Raw genomic sequence first — 22,302 nt, forward strand, 5'->3', positions numbered from 1 at the left:
GGCGGCGGCGGGCCCGCTCCGCGCAGCGCGCCTGCGCGCCTTTTCGCGCCTTCGGCGCCCTCCTCCTCCTCCTCCTCCCGCCGCTCATCTCCCGCGCCTCTCGCCGGTGCTACCCGCCCTGGGAGCGGGGCGGGGCCTGCGCGCGCGTGCGCGTGTGGCGGGACCCGGCTGGAGACCGCCGACGCCGAACAGCGCTGCGCGCGCCTCCATGTGCGCTCGGAGAGAGGCCACGTGTGTGCGCGCCTCTGTGTGTGTGTGTGTGTGTGTGTGTGTGTGTGTGTGTACACCAAGGGCCAACTGTATGCATATCTGTGTGCATGCGCAGGGAGTAGAGGGCCACGTGTCTGGCTCTATGTGTGCGCGTGTACCACGCGCGCCAACGGTGAAAAGGATGTGTGCCATACCTGCATGCACACGTAGGGAAAGGATCATGTGTGTGCACACCTGTGGATATGCAGAGTCTGACTGTATACACGTGTGTATACATGGAGTATCAGTCGTGTGTGCACGCCTGAACATATATACAGAAGAGAACCCTCTGTGCAAACATATGGATACCTATGTTAATGCCTGCGCACTGAAAAAAAGCTGGCGTGTGTGTACACATGAGAAAAAAGAGGTCAGTTCTGAGAGTGCTTTAAAGTACCTGCATGTGCACCACAGGGAGAAGAATCTTGTACATTTACACAGAACAAAGTAAAGACAGTTCCGATGCATACTGAACAGTACAGAGACAAGATCCCCCACCTCTGCTCAACTACTGACCTCCACAGCCACATGCCCTGAACCTGGGCTGTCAGTGATTCAGGGCAGGAAACAACCTTTCACTTCAGAAACCATCTGCTTCATCCCAAGAGGGGTCTGGTAGACCCTGAGCCCTGAAGACTCAGTCCATCTTAGAGGCCACTTCTTTAAGACTAAAGCTGGAGAGCCCGGGAGGAGAATAGGCTGGGCCTCACAAATCAGTCCAAATGGTTCAGATAAAAATGACACGTTTCCCAAGAATATGTGACTGAAGAGCAGGGCGCAGTTAAATGCTATCAGAAAACTGTTAATGTGAGTGACCGGATTTTATTCTGGAGGAAAGGCCAACTTGACTCCCAAACTGACAGATACCTGGCTGCCTTGGTCCCATGACTCAGCCGAACAGCCCTTCTTTAGCATCTGGCCGAACTGTCCACCAGCAGCTGTCCTGTTTGAACACTGCTCAGCGGCTTTGAGGAAGCAGCCCTGCAACCACAGCTGGTTATTGCTGAAGCAGAAGAGGCGATACCCAGGCATGAGTGTGTCAATAGCTTGCACCAGCAATACCCAAGGCATGAATGTGTCAATAGCTTGCACTAGACTTTTTGCCATCACGAGCTCTGGTAAGCTCTAGTAGCAGTTTTCACCCAGAATTTGGGGTTGGGGGATGAGGGGTTGGGGGGGGGGAAGCATCTCTACTGGCCAAGCAGAAAGACTGTGACTGGTGCAAGCATCCTTCCCACACCCCATTTCTGACTATATAAACAAGCTACTTGACTCACCTTTTCAGTGAATTGGGAGAATCTTTTGTCCAATAGAAACTTCTCTCAAGTGATGTTATACATTTTTTTATTATTTTTACAAGCCAGACTGGTAACATGAAAAAAATAAAGGACAGAGCGTCAGCGGAGTGGTAGCAGCGGCAAGAACTCTGAAGAGTGAACAGGGCACGCACAACAGCACACAGAGGCGGTGGGACGACAGGCGGCAGAAATAGGAAGCCGTTTAGAGAAGATAAAGCATGCACCAGGACTGAAGAAGGCTCTGAAGAGGCACAGGGGAGTACATGGGTACCAGTCACTGGAAGAGTTCCAGGAAGGTGGCGAGTCTTGTCGGATCAAGGTCTTACTCTAGGATTGAAAGCTAAAGCTACAGTCAGGTAAGTTCCCAGCACCCCGTACCCACACAGAGCCACAGCACCGGCTGGGATTACAGTAGCTGCCAAGTGTTGTGGCTGCTGTTGGCCCAGAAGAGTCTAAGTCTCCAACTTCAGCATCTCAAGCTGTAAGTCTCTGGCTTCTGGAGCCTGGAGCAATAGGCCCTCTGCTCTCAGAGAAGAGAGTTGTAAGCATCTGGATCTGCCAGTCCATCCCATAAACTTTGAGCGTGTAAGGCCAGGGATTGCTAGCCCTGGAGAATCTTCTCCTTGCCCAATTTTGTGTATCTGGATAAAGCCAACCGACTAGTAATATAGAGGTCAGAGCTGTACCAAGTGCGGGGCTAATTAACATCTATGAAGACCTTTGAGGAGCACAGACCAAAGCCCTCACTCAGTAATATGCAACATATTATTACTGGACACCCCTATATTGCATGGCTTTACAATTAACTGCCTTTATGCTGACCACACCTACTCCCACCACTTCGGCTAAGCCCCGCCTTCTTAAGCCGCCAAGCATCTAATTAACCTTGGTTTTGCACGTCAGAATCGAACTCATGCATGGAAGCCTTCAGATGGCCAGGAGTCTTCCTGTTTTCTAATTCTCCTCCCCTACAAGGGATAACTTTACATGCCAACAGCCTTCAACATGCAGTTGTTCCTGAGAGCAGTTGACTCGATTTCGCTGGAGAATGTGGAAGGTCCTCAAAGCATTCTGGAAGCTAAACCGACTGTAGTCAGAAACCGGTAGTGAGAGTGAAGCAGAGAGAGACACACGGGATCTTTGTATAACATTTCCATCCTGCAGGAAAGAGCCTAATGTTCTGAAGGGAGATGCCCTGAGAGTCAGAAAGTAGAAGCTGGAGAGATGGCTCCGAAGTTAAAAGCACTGGCTGTTCTTACAAAGGATTAAGCTTTCGTTCCTAGCACAAGGTAGCTTAGTACCATCTGTAGGGCTGGCAAGATGGCTCAGCAGATAAGAGCACTGACTGCTCTTCTGAAGGTCCTGAGTTCAAATCCCAGCAACCACATGGTGGCTCACAACCACTGTAATGAGATCTGACACCCTCTTCTGGTGTGTCTGAAGACAGCAACAGTGTACTTATTAATAATAAGAAGTCTCTGGGCCAGAGCAAGCAGGGACTGAGTGAGCCGGGCCAGAGTTGACAGAGTTAGGCAGAAGTCCTAAAATTCAGTTCCCAACAGCCACATGAAGGCTCACAACCATCTGTACAGCTACAGTGTCCTCACAGACATAAATAGATAAATCTTTTAAAAAAAAAATACCATCTGTAATTCTGGCACCCTCTTCTGGCCTCTAGGCACCAAGCATAAAAGCATACATATGGTGTACACACATACATGCAGGCAAAACACTTATACACATTATTTGAAGAAAAGGAGGAAGAGAAGAAGAAATCACCACCATCATCATCATCATCATCTTGGAACTAGAGAGATGGCTCAGTGGTTAAGAGCCCTGGTTGCTCTTCCATAGGACCCTGGTTTGATTCCCAGCATCCACATGGCTGCTCCCAACTGTCAGTATCTCCAGTTCTAGGGGATCTGATGCCCTCTTCTGGACTCCACAGGCACCACATACATATGCTGCACAGATAGACATGCAGGCAAAACACCCATCTACATGACACAAACAGGAATGGAACACAATACTTTTTTTAGTGTGGTTATTTTTTTATTGGAAAATATTTTTTATATTTTCTTTATTTACATTTCAAATGTTAGCCCCTTTCCCAGTTTCCCCAACCCCAGAAACCCCCTAGCCCATCCTCCCTCCCTCTGCTTCTATGAGGGTGTTCCTCCACCCACCCACCCACTCCCACCTCCCCACCCTCAGTTCCCCTACATTGGGGCATCGGTTGAGCCTTCATAGGGCCAAGGACCTCTCCTTCCACTGATGCCTGACAAGGCCATCCTCTACAACGTATGCAGCTGGAGCCATGTGTACTCCTTTGTTGATGGCCAAGTCCCTGGGAGCTCTTGGGGGACTGGTTGGTTGATATTGTGGAGCACAATAATTAAAAACAGGAAGTAAGCAACTCTAGGGCTTCAGGAAGTCCCTGAAAGCAGATGCACTAGGATCCTCCCTCCCTGAGCTCAGAGAATCGGTAAGGACTGCTCAGAGATGGCCTCCTATCAGCCCAGCTGAAGAGAAGAGACCATGATCACGGAGCCACCTGGGAAATACACAGTTCAACACGTTGAGCTTCCTGCAAGTTGTATCATGAGCTCTAGATTCCCAGTTTCCAGGAGCAGAGACTGGGGCGGGCTTTGGTGATGCCGCAGTCTTTGGGACATGATGAGGGGGTCATGACTGAGGTCAGCACCGAGATCTTCACAGGCAACAGAGAGGTGAGCAGCAGGAGACAAGAAGGCTGTTGAGCTTAGTGTGCCTTGGTGGTGGAATCTGACTCTGGGTTGTTTATTTTAGGGGTATTTAAACGCAGAACAATTTGGTGAAAAGTTTGCTTGTGGAGATTAACTCAACCTCACATGTACAACAGAGCATACCTAAATCTCTTTGAAGAACAAAGCAAGCTAAACACAGATTAGACTCAACTACAAGGAAACTCTATAGGGTATATGTTACACCTTCCGTAAAGATGGGTTCTATAGGTTTACTATATGTGACTCCTTCCATAAAGATGGGTTCTATAGATTGACTATATCTGACACTGTCTTAGTCAGGGTTTCTATTCCTGCACAAACATGATGACCAAGAAGCAAGTTGGGGAGGAAAGGGTTTATTTGGCTTACACTTCCATGTTGCTGTTCATCACCAAGGAAGTCAGGACTGGAACTCAAGCAGGTCAGGAAGCAGGAGCTGATGCAGAGGCCATGGAGGGATGTTCCTTACTGGCTGGCTTCCCCTGGCTTGCTCAGCCTGCTCTCTTATAGAACCCAAGACTACCAGCCCAGGGATGGTCCCACCCACAAGGGGCCTTTCCCCCTTGATCACTAATTGAGAAAATGCCTTACAGTTGGATCTCATGGAGGCATTTCCCCAACTGAAGCTCCTTTCTCTGTGATAACTCCAGCTGTGTCAAGTTGACACAAAAATAGCCAGTACAGACACCTTCCATAAAGATGGATTCTACAGGTTGACTACATGTGACACCTTCTCTAAAGATGGGTCTCGTGGATTGACTGAGAACAACCAGTTTAGAAGCAGGGTCTGGTGCCGGAGAGTCTTTGTCCACGCAGATTGTGCAAACATCACCTAGCTAGAAAGCAATTCCATTCCAGCCTTCTGGGTGTGAAGCAGGTCTTACACTCCTTCCCTGGAAGGAAGAACCCTCTGTGCATCACATTCCAGGAACCCCTCGTGCACATCCGTGAGCACAAAGACCTCCATGGCCCCTACAGGGTCATTGCTGCTGCTGTGAGTGACCCGGATTCCTAGGTGACTCAGAAGACAAACGCACAGGTTCTCCAAGTTGGGCTGCACTGATGACCTTAGTTTGCAACGTGCTTGGCTCTCTATGTGGGATAAGTAGATTTTGTTTTGTTTTGTTTTTGTTTTTTGTTTTTCCAAAACATTTTATACAACAGAGATATAGGAAGGAGTCAAGTTGAGATTAACCCTAAGGGCATGGCTGCAGTGACCTGCTTCCTAGAACCTGGCCCTGGGCTTTGTGCTCACAGACTACACTAGGGCATCCTGGAATGAAAGGTCGTTCCTTCTAAAATCTGCTTCACACCCAGAAGGCTGGAATGGCCTACTTTTCATCTTCTCTTAGTAATGCCATCACATATGACTCCAAATTGAGGAATTAGTGCACTGAGGCCAGAGTCCTCTGGTCTCTGGAAATGCCCTGAGACATCCGCCGAGGTGTGCTTCATTGATACCCTAGGCATTTCCTGAGCCAGTCACATTGACAGTCAAAATGTACATCATGGATGTACTGAGGAGACAAACAGTGGATTAACAGGGTACTTGTGGTAAAGGCACGACGGCCAGTATCCAGATCCCCCACATCCATCTGGCGGCACACGTCTGTAACCTGTGCTGGGGTGGGGAAGAGACTGGCAGCAATCTGGAACTCACTGGCCAAACAGCACTATTTACGTCACAAAGTACAAGGAGAGTTCACAGGGACCCTGCCCTGCTGTTCTTACAGCCCCTTGTAGCACGCAGCGCAGCTGCTTGGATCCAGTGCTCATTTGCCAGTCGAGTTTTCTTTTCTTTTTTAATTAATTTGTTTATTTATATCCCAAATGCTGCCCCCCTCCCAGTACCCTCCTCACAGAGACCCATTCCCTGACTCCCCATCCCCTCCTCCTCTGAGAGGGTGGGGACCCCCTTGGGTATCCCCCACCCTGGCACATCAAGTCCCTGCCAGAGTGGGCACATCTTCTCTCTCTGAAGCCAGACAAGACAGCCTTGTTGGGGAATGGATACCACCGTCAGGCTACAGCTTCAGAGAGAGCCTCTGCTTCAGTTGTTGGGGGACCTACATGGAGGCTGAGCTTCACATCTATATATGTGGGGGTGGGGGTGGGGAGCTTGTTCCAGCCCCTGTGGGTTCTTTGGTTGGTGGCTCAGTCTCTAAGAGCTTCTAGAGGTCCAGGTTAGTTGACTCTGTTGGTCCTCCTGCGGGGTTCCTTTCCCCTTTAGTGTCCTCAATCCTTTCCCAACTCTTAATAGAGTCCCTGACCACCGGCCAGTGTTGGGTGTGGGTCTCTGCATCTGCTTCAGTCAGCTGCTAGGTGGATCCTCTCAAAGGAGAGTTATGCTAAGCTCCTGTCTGCAAGCATAACAGAGTGTCATTAATGGTGTCAGGGACCAGTGTTTGCCCATGGGATGGGTCTCAAGTTGGGCCGGTTATTGGCTGGCCACTCCTTCCGTCTCGGCTTCATCTTTGTCCCTGCATTGCTTTTAGACAGGACAAGCTTTGTGGGTGGGTTGGTGTCCTTATCTCTCCACTGGGGGTCCTGCCTGGCTACAGGAGGTGGCTTCTTCAGGCTCCACATACAGCTGTAAGGCATCTCAACTCAGGTCACCCGCATTGCAGTCTGGTTGTCTTCAATACTGAGGAAAGCAATGACGACTTGGACATTATTCTAAAGCTCTGCGCCTCTCCCTTCCGTTTGTGTAAGAATCTGGTGAGCCTTAGCTTACCGGAGACCCCCTGAGTGAACCACGTGGACCTGGGAATCAATGCAAAAACCAAGAGGACTTTATTGTTCCAATGTGTTGGGGTTGTCCTGCACAGATGGTGAAGTAGTGACCCGGAAAAGCCTGTTCAGTGAGCTTTTTATACAGTTTTCAGGGCAGCAGCCATTAGGCACAATGTGATTGGCAGGACAGTGTGACTTTTAAAACTGATTGGTCTTTAGGGAATGAGGTGGCAAGGACTTCCCTTGTCTATAGGTGGCCAGAGCTTTAGAATAATGTCCAAGTCATCATTGCTTTCCTCAGTATTGAAGACAACCAGACTGCAATGCAGGTGACCTGAGTTGAGATGCCTTACAGCTGGACTTGGAACCTGAAGAGGCCACCTCCAATAGCCAGGCAGGAACTCCTAGTGGAGGGATAAGGACACCAACTCACCCACAAAGCTTGTCCTGTCTAAAAGAAATGCAGGAACAAAGATGAAGCAGAGAATGAAGGAATGGCCAGCCAATAACCGGCCCAACATTCCTGAGAAATGTGTCCCCACTCACAGGTCGGGTACCCCCCAACCCCTCACTTCCATGGTCTGAGGAATGTTAATTAGCCTCTCCCTTCCAGAGGGGCAAGCGTTCCATGACCTTTCCCAAGTTCCTGAGCTGACCTCCTCATTTGTTCTACTTGGGAGCTGAGGGAGTTTGGTATGTGTATGTTTATAATTGTTATGTCAGGTAGGTGAATCCGCTCTCTCAACTCCTGACCCTTTTACATCACATCCCACCATCTGTGTGTTCACGGACCTTAAGTCTTTTACACACAGTATGTATTGGGATCTGTTGGGTTTTTTTTTTTTCAGATTTATTTATTATTATATGTAAGTACACTGTAGGTGTCTTCAGACACTCCAGAAGAGGGTATCAGATCTCATTATGGATGGTTGTGAGCCACCATATGGTTGCTGGGATTTGAACTCAGGACCTTTGGAAGAGCAGCTAGTACTTGTACCCACTGAGCCATCTCTCCAGCCCGGGGTCTGTTTTTTTATCATCCTGCCAATTTGTATTTTACCTGAGCTTAGTCATTTATACATCTCCATGCTGCTGCCCACCAACACAGTCCATATTTACTTTGTGCGTTTCTCTTTTAAATTATATGGTGGCCCACATCAGAACTTCTCACATCTGGGAGTCTGAGGCAGAAGGATCGCCGTGAGTCCAAGATCAGCCTGAGCTACAAAGTGACTTCCAGACCAACCTGCACTTTAGACTATACATCTCAAAAGAAGAAAAAAAGGAGTCAGAGATGGCTCGGGAGTTAAGAGCACTGCTGCTCTTTCAAAGCTCCTGGATCCCATTCCCAGCACCCACATGGTGGTTCACAACTCTCTGTAACTCCAGCTCCAGGGAATTCAATCTCCTCTTCTGAACATTGTGGGCACCAGGCATGCATGTGGTACACGTACATACATGCATACATACATACATACATACATACATGGGCAAAACACCCATGCATATGAGTTTTTAAAAATAAATAAATAAAAATATCAAGCTACACAGGACAGTGATGATGCACGCCTTTAACCCCAGCACTAAGAAAGCAGGGGCAGGTGGCAGGCAGATCTCTGATTTCCAGGCCAGCCTGGTCTACAGAGTGAGTTCCAGGCTAACCAGGGCTACACAGAAAAACCCTGTCTTGTAAAAACAAACAAAACAAAACAGAACAAAAAAAAACCCAAACACAAAAACCCACCACCATTGTGAACAACAAAAATATAAAGTTCTTCTGCATTTTAATCTGGAGAAAGTCATATCATGTAGCTTATTTTAAATTTTATGTGTATATATGTATGCCTGTGTACATATATGTAGGTGCCTACAGAGGTCAGAAAAGGGTCTGCAGTCCCTGGAGCTGCAGCTACAGACAATTGTGAGCCACCTGGGGGCTATCTAGCTCTCTGGAAAAACAACAAGTGCTGTTAACCAATGAGCCATCTTTCCAGCTCCTGTACCCCTTACTTTTGAAGAGTAGCTTTGCCAACTTCAGAATTTCTTTTTTTTTTTTTAAAGATTTATTTATTATATGTAAGTACACTGTAGCTGTCTTCAGACACACCAGAAGAGGGCACCAGATCTCATTTCGGGTGGTTGTGAGCTACCATGTGGTTGCTGGGATTTGAACTCTGGACCTCCGGAAGAGCAGTCGGGTGCTCTTACCCACTGAGCCATCTCCCCAGCCCCAGAATTTCTTTTTAAAGATTTATTTATTTATTTTATGTATCTGAGTACACTGTGGCTGTACAGATGATTGTGAGCCTTCATGTGGTTGTTGGGAATTGAATTTTAGAACCTCTGGTTGGCCCCGCTCACTCGTCAGTCCCACTTGCTCAGGCCCAAAGATTTATTATTATACATAAGTACACTGCAGCTGACTTCAAATGCTCCAGAAGAGGGCATCAGATCTCATTACGGGTAGTTGTGCGCCACCATGTGGTTGCTGGGATTTGAACTCAGGACCTTTAGAAGAGCAGTCAGTGCTCTTGCCTGCTGAGCCATCTCTCCAGACCCCAACTTTAGAATTCTTTTTTTTTTAATTTTTAATATTTTTATTACATATTTTCCTCAATTACATTTCCAATGCTATCCCAAAAGTCCCCCATACCCTCCCCCCCCACTAACTTTAGAATTCTTGATGGGCAAGGTTTATTTTTATTTCTTTCGGCACTTAAAGTGTTCCACCTACGGCCTCCTGGTCATTATGCTTTGAGGAGATGCCAATCCTATGACAGTCACTAGTAAGGAACAAATCACTTCTCTGTTGGTGATTTAAATAGCATGTATTTGCTTTTGTCTTTTGAGTTTCTGTGTATTGGTGTGGGTCTCTGAGCTTATGCAATATGGAGTTTCTTGAGCTTTGGAGCTTTAAAGTAGATAGAGTCATTCATGCCTTTCATCAAATAATGACCGTTTGAAGTTTATCCTGGATATACAAAGGGAGCTGGCCATAGGATAATCCATGTAACTTTAGAGTGGTAGAACACACACATATGGGGTGGATGTTGGTATTTTATGAAAATATTCCTTGAAGCTTTAGCTATAATAGCCACGAGGTGGAAAGTTCTTGTCCCTGATGGAAATGGGATTAACAAAATGGGACACAGCACACACAACGGGCTATTATTAGTCATCCATAAAAAGGAATGGGATTCTGACATGAGCTACATACAGTATGTATGGGACTGGGAAACACTGCACCGTAAAATAAGTCAGACACAAAAGGATAAATAGTATGTGAATCCACTAGAATTTTGAATTCAGAATAATACTAGCACTGTTAGTAGCAAGAAATGTGCACTCACTCCTTGTAATTGTAGAGTCTGTTTGCAGAGATGACAGTGTTTTAGGGACAGATGATAGTAGTGTTTATGCAGCACTGTTCATTAACACTAGTAATGGGCACATAAATAGTAAGCTCTGGCTAGGCATGGTCGAAAGATCAAGCCTTTGGTTCCAGCACCTGAGAGGCAGAGGCAGAGGCAGAGGCAGAGGCAGAGGCAGAGGCAGAGGCAGAGGCAGAGGCAGAGGCAGAGGCAGAGGCAGAGGCAGAGGCAGAGGCAGAGGCAGAGGCAGAGGCAGAGGCAGAGGCAGAGGCAGAGGCAGAGGCAGAGGCAGAGGCAGAGGCAGAGGCAGAGGCAGAGGCAGAGGCAGAGGCAGAGGCAGAGGCAGAGGCAGAGGCAGAGGCAGAGGCAGAGGCAGAGGCAGAGGCAGAGGCAGAGGCAGGCAGGTCTCTGTGAGTTTGAGGCCAGCCTGGTCTACATAGTGAGTTCCAGGACAGCCAGGGCTATACAGAGACACCTTGTCTCAAAACAAAAGATAAACTTCACGAGCGCGCGCGCACACGCACACACATACACACTCACACTCACACACACACGTCTGTGTGTGTGTGTGTTTGTGTGTATGTATCTGAGTTTTCAAAAGTTAAAAAGATAATAAAAGCCCAATACACACATTAAATGAGTGAATTTAATTATTATACCAATTATTTAATTAATTATATCTCAATATGACTCTTTCTTTTTCTTTAAAGATTCATTTATTATATCTAAGTTCACTGTAGCTGTCTTCAGACGCACCAGAAGAAGGCGTCAGATCTCATTACAGATGGTTGTGATCCACCATGTGGTTGCTGGGATTTGAACTCAGGACCTTCGGAAGAGCAGTCGGTGCTCTTAACCACTGAGCTATCTCTCCAGCCCTCAATATGACTTTTTCAAAGCTATCAAGGACAAATTGTTAGGTATGACAGTGGAATTTTCATAGAATAACATCATTCTCATATTTAGTATGAAAATAGATACAGGGTCATGATACTGGAAATTTATTTTCACATGCTTCAGATAGAACATAATAATTGCATAGAATGTGGGGATTTTATGACCCAACCTCTATATACTTTGAATTTTTCAAAATAACTGGGATAACATTTCATTCCTGTATAGCATTAATCAGGAAGTCCCAAACAGTGTGAGAAGACAAGAAAGTGGGGCTTGCAATATAGTGGGTAAAAACTGTTACCTGCACAAACCTGCCTCAATGAATTCAGGGATTCTATCCCCAGAAACCCAAAAGCCAGATACAATGGATGGTATTTGGAGTCCTTGCCCTGCTGGAAGGACAGGAAACCGATCCAGAAGCTCACAGGAAAGCTAGCCTTGGGCATGGGAATGAGAGCAACAGAAACCACAAGGGGGAGCCTGTCTTAGAGGTGGAAGGAGAGAACAGATTCCTGAAAGCTGTCCTCTGACCTCCACAGGATCACTGGGCATGCCACGCTGCCATGCTCCAGTATCCAGCATACACCAGTGCCAACATGGCAAGGGCAAGGCTACCATAAAAGTCCTAAAGATAAGAAAACGAAATTGAAAGACATAAATGCTGAACAGGAAGACATGTATTCACAGGTGGCTACTGAACATGTGGAAAATCAAGGAAGGCACTGCAGTTAACCAGTAAACAGCAGTTTCCGTGATGCAAGGTCAGTTCAGGGAGCCAGGGTATAAGTCCAATGTTGCAAATAATTAAATAAAATAACTTACAGTTCCTTAAAACAACAATCTACTGAAAATGTATTATAAATATAGTCTATATTAGCATGAAAGAAATCTAATTAAAATTAATTCAGATTTGCAAAAGCCCCATAGATAAAAATAAAAAATATTGCCTTAAAAAATCTAAATAAAAATATGAATACAAACCACATTGATGGGTTTGGAGACTCTGTGTTGTTAAGTTGGCCATCATCCTCAAACTATCCTGTAGGTTCCATGATATCTCGATAAAAAGCCTCTGCATTTTTTTGCTAAAACTTGGCCGTCTGGTTTTTTTATGAGCTAGGTGTGACCCTAGACATCTTTGATCCATGGTACTCATGGGAGGCAGGAGGATTGTGAGTTCAGGCCTAGCTTTAGCAACATAGTGGGACCTTTATCTCAAGAACAATAACAGTGCCCCGATCGTTTGCTTTCTCAACAGCAGCACTGGAGATTGGATCTGGTACTCTGAACATGCTAAGCACACTGCTAAACTATATCCCCATGGCCACCCATCCTACCCAGGGAAACAGCCTACACCTATTTATAATTCTCACCGAGAATTCATAGGTTATATCAGGTCCTACTCTTGTTTGGGGCTTTGTTTTGTTTTGTTTTTCTGAGACAGTATGCTGCCCTCGCCCTGGCCTCAGACTCAGAGATCTCCCTCCTCTGCCTTCAGAGTGCTGGAATTACAGGTACGCCCCCACAAGCCTGGCAGGTTCTAATCTTATTATGCACTCTTTGCATTGGGAAAAACACACACTGGCATGGGACTGCCTCTACCTCCTACTGAATGATTTCATTAAAACTATTCACTGCCCTAAAAGTCCTCTGCAGTCTGCCAACCCCCTGCCCACTGTCACACACCACTGCCTTTTTTTTTGTCCCAACAGTGTTGTCCTTTTCAGAATGTCACAGGCCAAATGAGACGTGTTTGGACTGGCTTCTGCACTCGGTGTCATTTAAAGTCCCTTTGGGTATTTTCACAACTCAATCACTCTTTGTTTACTGCTGCGTGTTCCACGTTCTGGATGCGCCCACAGACTCTCCGAAGGATTCTGGGTTGAGTTTTGGCAATAAGGAAAATCTGCCCCAAACCATCATGCACAGATTGTTATATGGACACAAATTTGTCAGCAGTTCCCGTGGACAAATGCGGGAGCGGGTACTTGCTGGATCTGATGGTAAAACTATGTCTGGTTTAATCAGAAACCCCAAACTTTCTTTGAAAGGAAGTTACATTGTTTGTTTGGACTCAGTCTAAATGATGGCTGGGACCAAGGAAATGGATGAGTACTGAGGGGAAGTAACTGCAGGATGGTACCTCAAAGTTACATTGTATCCTAATTAGCAAACATGGTATTTCAAGCCTGATAATTGGGTCAAATGCATTCCTGAAAAGTTGAAAAGTTCTGCTTGACACCTACAAAGGGCAGCAGCATCAAGGTCGTGTCTATGTGTTCTCATAGATACAAACCATTGCAGGAAAACATCAAACAAAAACATGAAGATATTCTTTTTTTTTTTTGGTTTTTTGAGACAGGGTTTCTCTGTATAGCCCTGGCTGTCCTGGAACTCACTTTGTAGACCAGGCTGGCCTCGAACTCAGAAATCCGTCTGCCTCTGCCTCCCGAGTGCTGGGATTAAAGGCGTGCGCCACCACGCCCGGTGAAGATATTCTTATGCATTCACCCGGCACTCCTTTTGGTATCATGAGAGGCGTGAAGGGAAGGAACTGGGAACTAGTCTTAGGTGAACTCCCAGACAACTTGTGCCTCTGCGTCATAGGGTTGGAGGGTATCGACCCAAAGGTATCTGGAAATCTTTGTCATCCAACCCTGGAATTTAGCTCCCACGGTGCAGTTTTTGGGTTTAACAGACCACAGTTACTTGGCTGAAATGCACAAGAAAGGTGAGAACTGCTGGTCCTGCAGGACCATACCAAGGCTGCTTCTCCATGACGCTAGCAAGCACCAGCTGAGATAGTTCAGTGCTGCGGGGTCAGAGCTGGCTCGAAGGCCTGCCAGTCACAGAAGCCCACCCCTTCCAGGCAGCCTCCACCTACAGTCAGTTCACCATGGTCTGGACAAGTTTCCTTCTAGGTCTTCAACCTCTTAAGTCTGCAGTGTGCCCTGGCTGCTCTTCCAGAGGACCTGGGTTCAATTTCTAGTACTCACATGGCAGCTCATGGCTATTTATAACTCCAATACCTGGCACTCTCACACAGATATACATGCAGGCAAAATACCAATGCACGTAAAAAAAAAAAAAAAAAAAAAAATCATTACAAAATATTAGCTGGGCAGGGTGACCTTTAATCCCAGCACTTGGGAGGCAGAGGCAGGCGGATTTCTGAGTTCAAGGCCAGACTGGTCTACAAAGTGAGTTCCAGGACAGCCAGGGCTACACAGAGAAACCCTGTCTCAAAAAAAAAAAAACAAAAAAAAAAAACAAAAACAAAAACAAAAAACTCTAGAAGGTGCCTATAATCTACCTTTCAAGAATAAACTTTTTGGGAAAAAGAATTCCCAATAAAAGTTCAACACCAGGGCTGGTGAGATGGTTCAGCGGTTAAGAGCACTGACTGCTCTTCTGGAGGTCATGAGTTCAAATCCCAGCAACCACATGGTGGCTCACAAGCATCTGTAATGAGAAACAAATAATAATAGTAATAAAACCTATGGGCTGGAGCGAGCTGGGGCCGGAGCAAGAGGGAGAAAGGAAGGTGGGGAAAAAGTTCAATTCCATAAGGAGAGGTAAATTTAATAATCTGTGCCTATTGGCCTGCTTCTCTGTGACATCATCACACTGTAAATCCCCTTCAATGAATGGTCTAGGTCTCCTCCACTTCCTCCTGTGTAGAGCAGTATCCTTACTACTGTCCTTACAACAGGGACTGGCCCAGTCCAGCTAGGTAGGAGACGACCCTGGACACTGTGTCTTGTGTTTATTTCAGCATCTTCCCCTCCAGGCAAGAGTCCCTGTTCTAGACACTGCCTCCTCTCTACCTGGAAGTGCTAGCTACAGCTCCATCTATCATCCCTGCCCCTGCAGGAACACAAAGCCCTTTGTGAGGGGTCTTGTCATCATCAGGCTCCGGGGACATGATAGGAATATGACTCCAGTCATCTTCCTTCCCTACAGACTTCAGAATGGGGATTCTGAAGTCAGCTCCAACCAGGTCTTTCTGCACACATCTCTCTTCCCCTTCATCTTAATGGGGTCTACAGGTACTCCAAGAGCCTTGGCTTTTCTAGAACCAACTTCAGGAAGGTTAGTGAGCCTGTGTGCCAATTCTATTCCCTCAGATATTCCAGACCTGCCCAAGTGTGTGTCATGACCAGTGTGCGGCGTGGTGGAAGCCAGGGAAACCAGGTATCCTTCCCAGTCCTACTGCCATATCTTCTGGGAGTACAGCATCTTGGATGCATATCCCTCCATACCTGGAGCTGCATTTGACCTCAGCAAAGCCTCCATGAGTATATTGTGCTCTGAAGCATCGGTACCTGTAGCTGATGGTTAAGCTCCCAGAAGGCAGCAAAACTGACATCCTTGAGTTCTCTGTCCAGGATTCCTCCTGACACTGTCTCCAAGCAATCTTTGCCTTCTTCAGGAGTCACGAAACCTTGTAGCCACTTCTGGCCAGCAGCTGTGCCAGGATATCTTGCTCCTTTAGCATATCGATGGAACCAGCCATCTGACACCACTCAGGACAGCAACATCATTTTCTAAAAGCCAATGCTTCTATTGTTCACCACTTCAAGAAGACACAGTATTTCAATTGATCTCAGTGGCTTAATTTACATTACTGCAATCTATATATGCACACATAAAATACATAATCACACCTTATACTCTGTCCCTCTACCTCAGAGTATATGGTCAATTTGTCCAGCTCTGAAAACCAGTATATACAGAGAAATTGTTTAAAGTAACAGTGATGTTGTACACAGTATACACATATATAATTGTAACTGTCAACTAAAATAGAAAGTGTATGCAACTGAAAAATGAAACACCTATTCGTGAATGTTTCCAGACCCAGAGTTCAGGTGCTACAAGTTTAATCCCCAATACAACAGTGTCGGAAGGGTGGGCTCAGAAGCGTTTCAATCAGAGAGAACTCCCTCATGGGTGGGTTAATTACATTAATTATAAACAAGCCCCTGGAACTGGGCTGTCTGCCCTCACTACTTGAAATCCTCTATGCAGCAAACAGCCCCAGGGCAGGACAGAGCCTTCCGCCTTTTGACCTTGTGCTTCTCAGCATCTAAAACTAAGAGTAAATTCCAGTTCCCAACAGATTGTCCAGCTACAGCACCATGGAGAGAGTGACCACGCCCCTCAGGAGAGCCCTGGCAAGGGTCAGGGCTTCATTTCTAGGGTACATGATAACTAAAACATCTTTAAAATGCATTCATTTGGTTTTTAAGAACCATATGATGGGGCTGGAGAGATGGCTCAGTGGTTAAGAGTATTGACTGCTCTTCTGAAGGTCCTGAGTTCAAATCCCAGCAACCACATGGTGGCTCACAACCACTCATAATGAGATCTGACACCCTCTTCTGGTGTGTCTGAAGACAGCTACAGTGTACTTACATATAACAATAAATAAATCTTTTTTAAAAAAAGAACTATATGATGACATATGAGTGATTCTTATTAAAAAAAAAAACCACTGGCTGGGGCTGGAGAGACAATTGAGGGCAGTTAAGGGCACTCATTGCTCTGGGAAAGGACCCAGGTTTGGTTCCCAGCACTCACACAGCATCTCAAAGTCACCCATTACTGTAGGTCCAGTGCATCCAGCCCCCTTCTCACTTCCTCAGACACCAGGAACACAGGTGATGCTCATACAGACACATAAGTAAATCTAAAATTATAAAACATTGGCGAGATTTTGCCAATGATTAGTTCAACACAAAAATCTAACATAAAATGAGATTTTTGGAGGCTGGAAAGATGGCTCATGGGTTAGGAGTCAGGCTGCTCTTCCAGAGCCCCTAGGTTCAGTTCCCAGCACCCACATGGCTGCTGATAACTGTAAGCGCGTCCCTGGGGATCTGGCACCCTCATATGCACACGTACACGCAGGCAAAGAACCACAGGAAAGTAAGTAAATCTTTTTTTTTTAAAATGAGATTCTCAGTAAATTTCAAATAATTATACCCTGATCATAAATGGTCTTTATTTAAGAATGCATATTCTTGTGATTCAAAATCAAATTAAAACTAATAAAAATGAACATGAAAATGTTTTATTTAAAATAGTGACAAGAGGCAAGGGGACACTGGGGTTTTAAAGATCAAAAGTAAGTTTCCAAGCTCAGGAATAAAATTAAAATCGCATATTGCTATTATGTTTAATAACAAATATTTGACCAACTATTATAATTGTACAATAAATAAAATGGCTTTCTAATTTTTCTTCTTTACCAAAAAATCATAAGCTGATAAATTAACAAATGGAAGTTAATAATTTTCATTAAAAAAGGCACATCCAGGCAAAATAGTTCAGGTGATTGTAAAATGCAGTGTTAAAACTCTGTACATAATCAACTGACTGCAAATAAATTACTCTGGAAAATTCTTAAACATGACAGGAGAGTCTTTGAAAAAGCAAGCAAGCATGAGGGCGCTGCAAGCGTGAGGGCGCTGCAAGCGTGAGGGCGCTGCCTCTTGGTCCGTGCTACTCTGTCTCAGCTGGGAAGCCAGTGGAGAGGCACAGCAGCAGACCATCTCGGGACTGGAAACCCCCGGAAGGATCCCCACCCCATAGTCTGTCATCCTCGGGTGTTGTCAGAGACTTGAGCGCCTCTCTGGTCTCGGCACACACTTGGTAATGGCTGCTTTCCACAGCACTGGGGCAAGTAAGAGGCTGAGTGTGGTCACACTTAGGATAAGGAGGTACACCTGCAATGGGCAAATGGGCACAGTCACAAGAGTTCGGGAGGTAAAGCGCACAGCCTGCGTGTCTCGCTGAGCCTCAGGAAGTCCTGCATTTTCAGAGGACACCTCGAGTAGCGCATGTGGACAGTGTGACCCCACTGAGTGTTGGGAGCTACACTGTCAACCAGAAGCGTGTCCATCTTTAAAGAGGGGGAAATAGCGCCACAGGCGAGAGGACATTTGCAGTGGGAAGAACTGGGATTCGACCTGACGGAAAGTTGTGGTAAGTTCTGGTAAGTTCCAGGGTAGCAGCCTGGTTCCATTGCTGGCCTGAAGGTGAACCCTACAGGGCCCCACACACTGAGTCAGAGGGACTCAGACTAGATCCATCCTTTCCCCACACTGCTGCTTCCCCACGCTCCTTACACACGGACACAGCCTGGGAACTGCAGATGCTGCACAGGCCTCCCTGAGTGTCAGTGGGAGCTTCTATTGTAGGATCAAGATAACAGCCCGTCACAACAAATAACAGCCTGTTAATTACAGTTACCGTAAGGAAGAATGACATCGCTTCTTGGCCTTTGGGCAAAGATCAAATATAAAAAAAACAACAGTGGGATTAACTGGTTATTTCCACCTAAGGAATTTGACATCTTATATGAGAAGGAAGCAGCCAGCTTCCATGACTCCCACCGAAGGCTTCCTTCCAGGCCAGCTTAGCGCCCACTGAGAGCTTGCTGCTGCCTCTGAGGCCTGGTGTGCCTGAGCTACCAAGTCAGGAGCGGAGGGCGTTGGGGGTGGGGTGGGGTGGGGTAGGGGGTGGGGGTGGGGGTTCACTCTTAGCCTCACTGCTTATACTGCAGCACTCCATGCTCCACAGGGCTCTCACTTCCATCAGATGATAGACACTCACCTCTCTGGAGAGGATGCCTGCTCTCCGTGCTCGACTCCCCAGGACAAAGGAGAACTCGCTGACCTGTGCCAGCCCAGCGGATACGATCCACTTGATGTACTGGCTGCTCCTCGGCAGGATGAGAGACAAGACCAGCACTGCCAACACAAACTGTAAGAGTAGTTTATCGCATCGCCATTCATGACCACAGGCTGGAAAAAACAACTCTCATAATACAAAACCGAGATGGAAACCACCAATGGCTACCATTGCTTCTAGTGACAAACCAAGTGGGAAGGTGCACACAGTGGCACATCAGATACCCTCCCGGAAGGCACAAGATAAATAGATAAACTATTAAATTCATCTAGAACAAGAAGGCAAAATAAAAGGCTTGGGTTCATTGACAGAAAATAAGTCTCCCCCACCCGCAGCAAGTTGAATCAATAGCATTACATATTAAGTGCTCAAGAGGAAGATTCAGTCCACACATGAGATGTTCACCAACGAGCAGCCAGGACAGCTCCAGGCAGCTCAGCACTAGCAATTCACCAGATATTGCTAAATAGGCAGCAGTCACTCTGGGACTCAGGCACCAGGCAGGTAACACAGTAATCAGTAGCCACGAGGATGGACATTTGGAAATGTCCACTGCATTTTCTGCGTGCTGACATATGCCACCATCAGGAAGGAGGCACAGGCTGCTCTTTAGAATTGTTCAGAGCAAGCCTGCAGATCTGCGTGACCTGGCTTCTGGAAACTCCCAGCGCCTCAGTTCTGAATGACACATCACCCTAACAGCCTAGCTACTGGCCCAGACCTGCCCTCTTGGGTCTGCCAAGGGTATGGATCAGCAGTGTCTCCCTCCACACAGTGGCACTTGGAGACACAAGTGTCACTGGAGCTTTGTGGGACTTAGGCAGCTGCTGGCTGGAAGTGAGGACTAACGGGAAGTGCTCTCCTGTGTAACCTGTGTGAGAGTTCGGCTGCCGGTTCTGGGAGAAAGTCTCATACCTTCATGATGACCACGGATAGGGTGAGGAACACCAGCACCGTCAACTCATAGATCACAAAGGTGGGGAACACATGCAGCCCTGTGGGGGACAGAGACAAGATGCCTCAGAATGGGGTCCAGATAGCTCGCAACTGAATCTGCAACTCTATCATCCTAGTTAAACCTGTTCTTACAGAGGATTAAACTAAAACCCGAGCCCTTCTGAGTGTTTCAGCAAGCTGTGTTCCTCTTCCAGGGACCGTGAGCATGCGCAGCAGCCGGAGGAAGGGTCGGGAGCTGTTCCACATCTACACAGTCTGTCATTTCTCACTTGGTTCAGCCAAGGAGGAAACAGTGGAGTGCACCTTTAGGTACTTCTCAATGTCCCCTGTTCCTGCAGAGGGGAGCATCTCTGCCCACTCGGAACATTGTCATCTTCTCAGGAGAACACTGGTACCTGGAGGCCTTCTTCCCCATCAGAGGCTCTGCCCTGAGTCAACCACTCAGTACACGGTCCGCACCCTCCCCTCTTGCAGACGATGTCTCTGCTTCACTCACATTCACGGACGTAAGGATGCTCCCTCTCCTTCTAGACAGTTTCTTCCTTCCTGAGACAGGGAGATGCTTCCCCAGAGTGGTTTAGACTCTGGTACGTATCCACCTGGCCCTCCAGCCCCTCTAGCTGTACACCTGGCCCCTTTGGAGCTCCCTCCTCTACTGCTGGCTTCATGTGACGTAGCCTCCCTTTTAGGGACCCATCTTCAGTGTTAGAGATCAGACAGCCACCTCAGACTTTCCGTGGACCCCACCCCACCTCTTCTTGCCACCTTCCTGAATGTCCCGCAAGTCCCCTGAGGCCATGAAAAGCATCTGGGGTCTCCTTTGCCAGCCGGCTATAAGTCCTATCGACTGCACAGCCTGGACACTCAAAACCTGCACCACCAGCCCACATGGACTTTCTTGGTGATGTGGGAGTTTAGATGTTTTTGGTGTCATAGCCCACTCACATAGGTGTAACTACGTTCAGGAGCAGTGTGTGCTACAGCGATATTCATGTTGAAAAAACAACCACCAGAGCGGTGGAGATTCCCCAGGTTGAGCCCACAGGGGACAAGTACGACCTAAGTACTGGGCACCTAATCTGGCTTCCTAGATTCCTGCCTGTCTCTCCCATGGAATGCCGTGTGTGGGGCATTGCTCTCACCCATCCTGTCCCCAGGCTTCCTTGAGGTCCTCCCCTGGAGAATGCTAGCCTTCCTACCCTAGTTACAATGGTTCTCCTGGGATGATGTCATCTGTTTAGCCTGTGCACAAATGGAGCTCCTGCACCTGCGCTGTAGCTGAGGCCTCTATCCAGGTCCCTAACCCAGAGACCCTCTGCTCGGTGGTCAGTCTTTTTTTCTTGCCCGGATGAGTGTGAAGGAACACCTGAGAACCAGAACCCAATAAGGAAGATCTGCGTCTCAACAACTTGGCCACAAGTGTCAGTGATGTGTGTGTGGTTGTGGTGGTGAACGAGCTGCCAGCTGTACAGCCACTGTGGTTTCCGCTCGTGGCAGATGTCACGGGCTCGGTACAATGTGAGGTAACCTCTGCAGGCTCTGACACTGGACGGATGGTTGCTTGGTCTTAGTGTACTTGCTTCTATAAGTATGGATTAGAGAGGCAGGTCAATAAAAAAACGCCGAGCGGAGTACGTGGCCAGCCTTATGGCCCTTATGCTAATGCCAGGCCACAGCTGTGAGGTCTGTGAGATGCTCCCAAGGCAGATGCTGTAAGATGTGTGAAGATCAGCTCTGAGGCCCTGCCCCACAGAGGCGTCTTAGTCGCAGAATCTTCCTTTGCCCAGGAGAGGTGGAACACTTGGGACAGGACCAAGTGGCTGCATCACTCATAGAGCCAGATGAGGACGGTAGGACGTGCCAGTCGGCAGCCCTGCTCTCTAGAGACATGGGCAACACCACAGGACCTAAACCATCTCTGCCCCTGCAGCAGCCATGATGCCATGGACTTATCTATGCCCTGCAAAGTTTCAGGCTGAAACTTTGAGAGGGGACCATCTGGAGTCAGTCTGCAGGAGGTAACCAAAGTGTGATGATGATACAGGGGTGAGCCCCAGCTGACAGGACTCTGTCTAGTAGGAGGGCATCTATGAACATTGTTTTCATTATAGAAACTTCGAGGAGTAAGAGAAATATCTATTGTTTGAGGGATCTGGGCTGGGGTCTTTAGTAATAACATCCCAAGCTAATATCAGCATCAAAGTAGCCATTCATAGAACAGAAGTGTGTGAGTGTGGCTGCGTCCTAGTAAAACTTCATTTATAAAACAGGCGGCAGGCTAGGTTGGGACATGGATCAACCCTTATCGATGGTCAGAAGATGGGCCACAAAATC

At 47.2% G+C, this 22,302-nt stretch overlaps 1 protein-coding gene across 2 annotated transcripts in view; it reads right to left on the bottom strand.

The window, feature by feature from the left end:
- Positions 1-17,373: 17,373 nt before the first annotated feature.
- The window catches only part of Slc9d1 (solute carrier family 9 member D1), a 33,328-nt gene continuing 28,399 nt past the window's right edge, over positions 17,374-22,302 (bottom strand). For both annotated transcript variants that reach the window (XM_021169926.3, XM_021169925.3), the window contains exons 11-13: positions 19,927-20,006; positions 18,934-19,083; positions 17,374-18,044 (exon numbers count right to left, since the gene is read on the bottom strand). In XM_021169926.3, coding sequence (XP_021025585.1) covers positions 17,931-18,044; positions 18,934-19,083; positions 19,927-20,006 — 344 coding nt within the window. In that variant the 3' untranslated portion in view covers positions 17,374-17,930. The remainder of the gene's footprint in view (positions 18,045-18,933; positions 19,084-19,926; positions 20,007-22,302) is intronic.

Source organism: Mus caroli, unplaced genomic scaffold, assembly GCF_978045245.1.
Source record: "Mus caroli unplaced genomic scaffold, Mus_caroli_1 scaffold_10, whole genome shotgun sequence".
Lineage (NCBI taxonomy): Eukaryota > Metazoa > Chordata > Mammalia > Rodentia > Muridae > Mus > Mus caroli.